At 70.7% G+C, this 2,619-nt stretch overlaps 1 protein-coding gene across 1 annotated transcript in view; it reads left to right on the top strand.

Annotated features, from left to right (window-relative positions):
- Positions 1 to 1,874, top strand: part of H696_05421 (hypothetical protein) — a gene marked incomplete at its 3' end in the record, with an annotated part of 6,801 nt that extends 4,927 nt beyond the window's left edge. Inside the window, exons 13-17 of the mRNA XM_009499255.1 lie at positions 32 to 346; positions 460 to 738; positions 860 to 986; positions 1,092 to 1,350; positions 1,577 to 1,874. Of these exons, the coding sequence (XP_009497530.1) occupies positions 32 to 346; positions 460 to 738; positions 860 to 986; positions 1,092 to 1,350; positions 1,577 to 1,874 (1,278 nt within the window). The remainder of the gene's footprint in view (positions 1 to 31; positions 347 to 459; positions 739 to 859; positions 987 to 1,091; positions 1,351 to 1,576) is intronic.
- Between the last annotated feature and the right edge of the window lie 745 nt (positions 1,875 to 2,619).

Consider the following 2,619-nt stretch of genomic DNA (forward strand, 5'->3'; position numbering starts at 1 on the left):
CCCCCCCCCCCCCCCTGGTCAACTCGAATAGGACAAGCCCATCGAGGCCCTGCTGGCCTCCCGGCGCGTGCTGGTCTCCGGTCAGCGGGTCCTCTCGCTCCACGACAACTTCCTCCTGTGCCATGAGTACCCCTTCGGCGAGGAGCAGTGCCGGCCGGCGGCCTTCGTCTTTGCCCTGCAGCTGCCCCTCTTCCCGGCGACCCTGAGCTTCACGGCCGACTTTTTGCCCGCCCAGGACACCTGCCGGGTGCTCATCGACGGCCAGTGGAGCATCGTGGTGGACCTGGCCCGCGGCCGGCCGGTGGACTTCCTGCCCGGTGATGGGCTCTTGGCCCCCTCGGACCCCGTGCGCCCGGGCCCCTTGCCGCCGCCCGCATCCGCCACAACCATGGCCCATGTGCTGACGTAGCCCCCCCCCCCCCCCCGCCCCCCCGCCCCACGGACCACCATGGCGCGCAGCCTGCGCTGGCCCGCCCCACCGGCGGCACCGCCGCCATCCTCCCCCGGAGCCTGGTCGTACTCGACGCCAAGCAAGGCGCCCTGGCCTTCGAGCTGCTGGTCAAAAACCGGCGGCTCCTGCCGCCCTGCGGCCCGGCCCGGCTTTTGCCCCGCTGGGCCTTCCGCCCGGCCCGCGTCTTCCCGGACCCCCAGCCGGGGGTCGTGGCCATGGCCGCCGGCAATGAGGTGACCCTCCTTTCCCTGGAGGGGGGCGACCTGATCCGCGGACATCTCCGCCTGGTTCGTGCAGATGCCCGCGCACGCCCCCCCCCCCCCCCCCCGCCCTGCAACGCTCCATGCTTCGGGGCACACACAAACACACAGCGAGCAGACTTTCCACCTACCCTTCAATGGCCGCCAGTGTCTGTCCACCACGCAGCTGGACGACGGGTCGCTGGTGATGCAATTTGCCGATGGCTACTTCGACATGCTGTCCACCAATCCCGTCATGCATGCGTCGCGACTCTTCCCCTGGCGCGACACGGCCGGTGCGTCCCGCTGCTCCCCGGCCGCGGCCGGCCCTCGGCGCGCGGTCTCCTGGCGCTGACCCCCCTGCCTGCCTTTTTGATTGCCCCCCCCGCCGGAGGACCCAGGCTGCCTCGACCAGATTTGGGTCTGTCCCTGGTTCCCGCTCAGCTGGGTGGCCTACCACGCCTCGGGGGAGTTTGTCTTCCACTCGACTCTGCGCAAGCCCAACGTCACGGCCGAGCCCTGGGCCTTCGTCCCCGCCCGGCGGTCCTTCTCCCTGGGCGTGTCCACATGGCCACGCCCGGCCGCCTGCCAGCCGGGGATCACGCCCCCCCTCGGGGTGGCCTTCATCCAGCACAAGGACCAGCACTATTGCGTCCTCCTGTACGTCGAGGCGAGCTGCCCTCTCGCTCTCTCTCATCCTCTCGCTCTCTCGCTCTCTCTCGCTCTCTCTCGCCCTCTCGCTCTCTCTCGTCCTCTCGCTCTCTCTCGCCCTCTCGCCCTCCCGCTCTCTCGCCCTCTCGCCCTCCCGCTCTCTCGCCCTCTCGCTCTCTCTCGCCCTCTCGCCCTCTCTCCGCCCCCGCCCCCCTTCCCTCACCATAACCCACAGACACGGGCAGCGGCTGGCGCTCATCCCACGGCGTGACATCATCCGGCTATTCATCGATCCAGCGAGCCAGGAAACCCTGTCCAAGCCGCTGCTGTGTTGGATGCAAGACATCCGGGCTCCCGTGCAGGGGGACATCTGCGTACCCGGACCGTCCATCCAGCAGCGGCTCACGCACCCGACGGTGGTCCTTCGCCGAAATATCCCCTGGAAGTCGTCCTTCATTGTGCAGCCCTTCACCATGGAGAGCCTCACAACCTGCCGGACCCAGATCCCCATCAGGCTCTGGAGCCCGTCATGAGTGCCTGGCCCCTTTGCGCGCCCTCGCCCGGACATGGGCACCCACGCCGCCCACGGGCCCGGGCAATGGCAAGCACCAGGCCCCCGGCACGTGCCCAGCGCCCTTGGGGCGCATGCCTCCCCGGGCCCGGGCCCGCAGCCGTCCGGCGCGTGTGTCCAGGCAAAGAGCCTCAGCTCGATGCCCCCCCCCCCCCCCGAGCACTTGGCGTCACCCCTTCCCCGCCCCATATGCACGGGTGCCCATGGCCCTCGCCGCCCGCAGCCGGCTCCCAGGGCGGCCGCTTCCCGAAGGCCCGAGCCGGCCGCCGCCACTCGCCCCGGACGGGGGGGGGGGGACAGTGTCCCGTCCATCCGGTCCCGACCCCCGGCCAATGGGCCGATTCCCCTCTGGACAATACAGCCACCCTCCATCGGCCTTGCCCACGCGTGAGACCGAGCTTTTCTTGTTCATCAGCACCCAACGGCCAGCACCCAGGTCGACACACACACACACACACGCGCGCGCGCCTCCCCGACAGACGTGCCCACCGGGCTGTGTGCCCCGCCCGGCACGCCCACCCCGGCCAGGCGCACTGGCCCATGCTCGCATATGCCTCACGCGGCCGGGCCGGGCTCCATTCGCGCCCATGCCCCTCCGAGGGGCCCTGTGCCCCTCTTGGTCCTCGACGGGCTCGGGCTTCGTCGAGGCCGGCCCTCCCGAGAGACGTGCCTCGTGGATTTGCTCCCCGTCCCCCCCCTCTTTTTTT

This window comes from Fonticula alba, assembly GCF_000388065.1.
Source record: "Fonticula alba strain ATCC 38817 unplaced genomic scaffold supercont2.11, whole genome shotgun sequence".
Classification (NCBI taxonomy): domain Eukaryota; order Rotosphaerida; family Fonticulaceae; genus Fonticula; species Fonticula alba.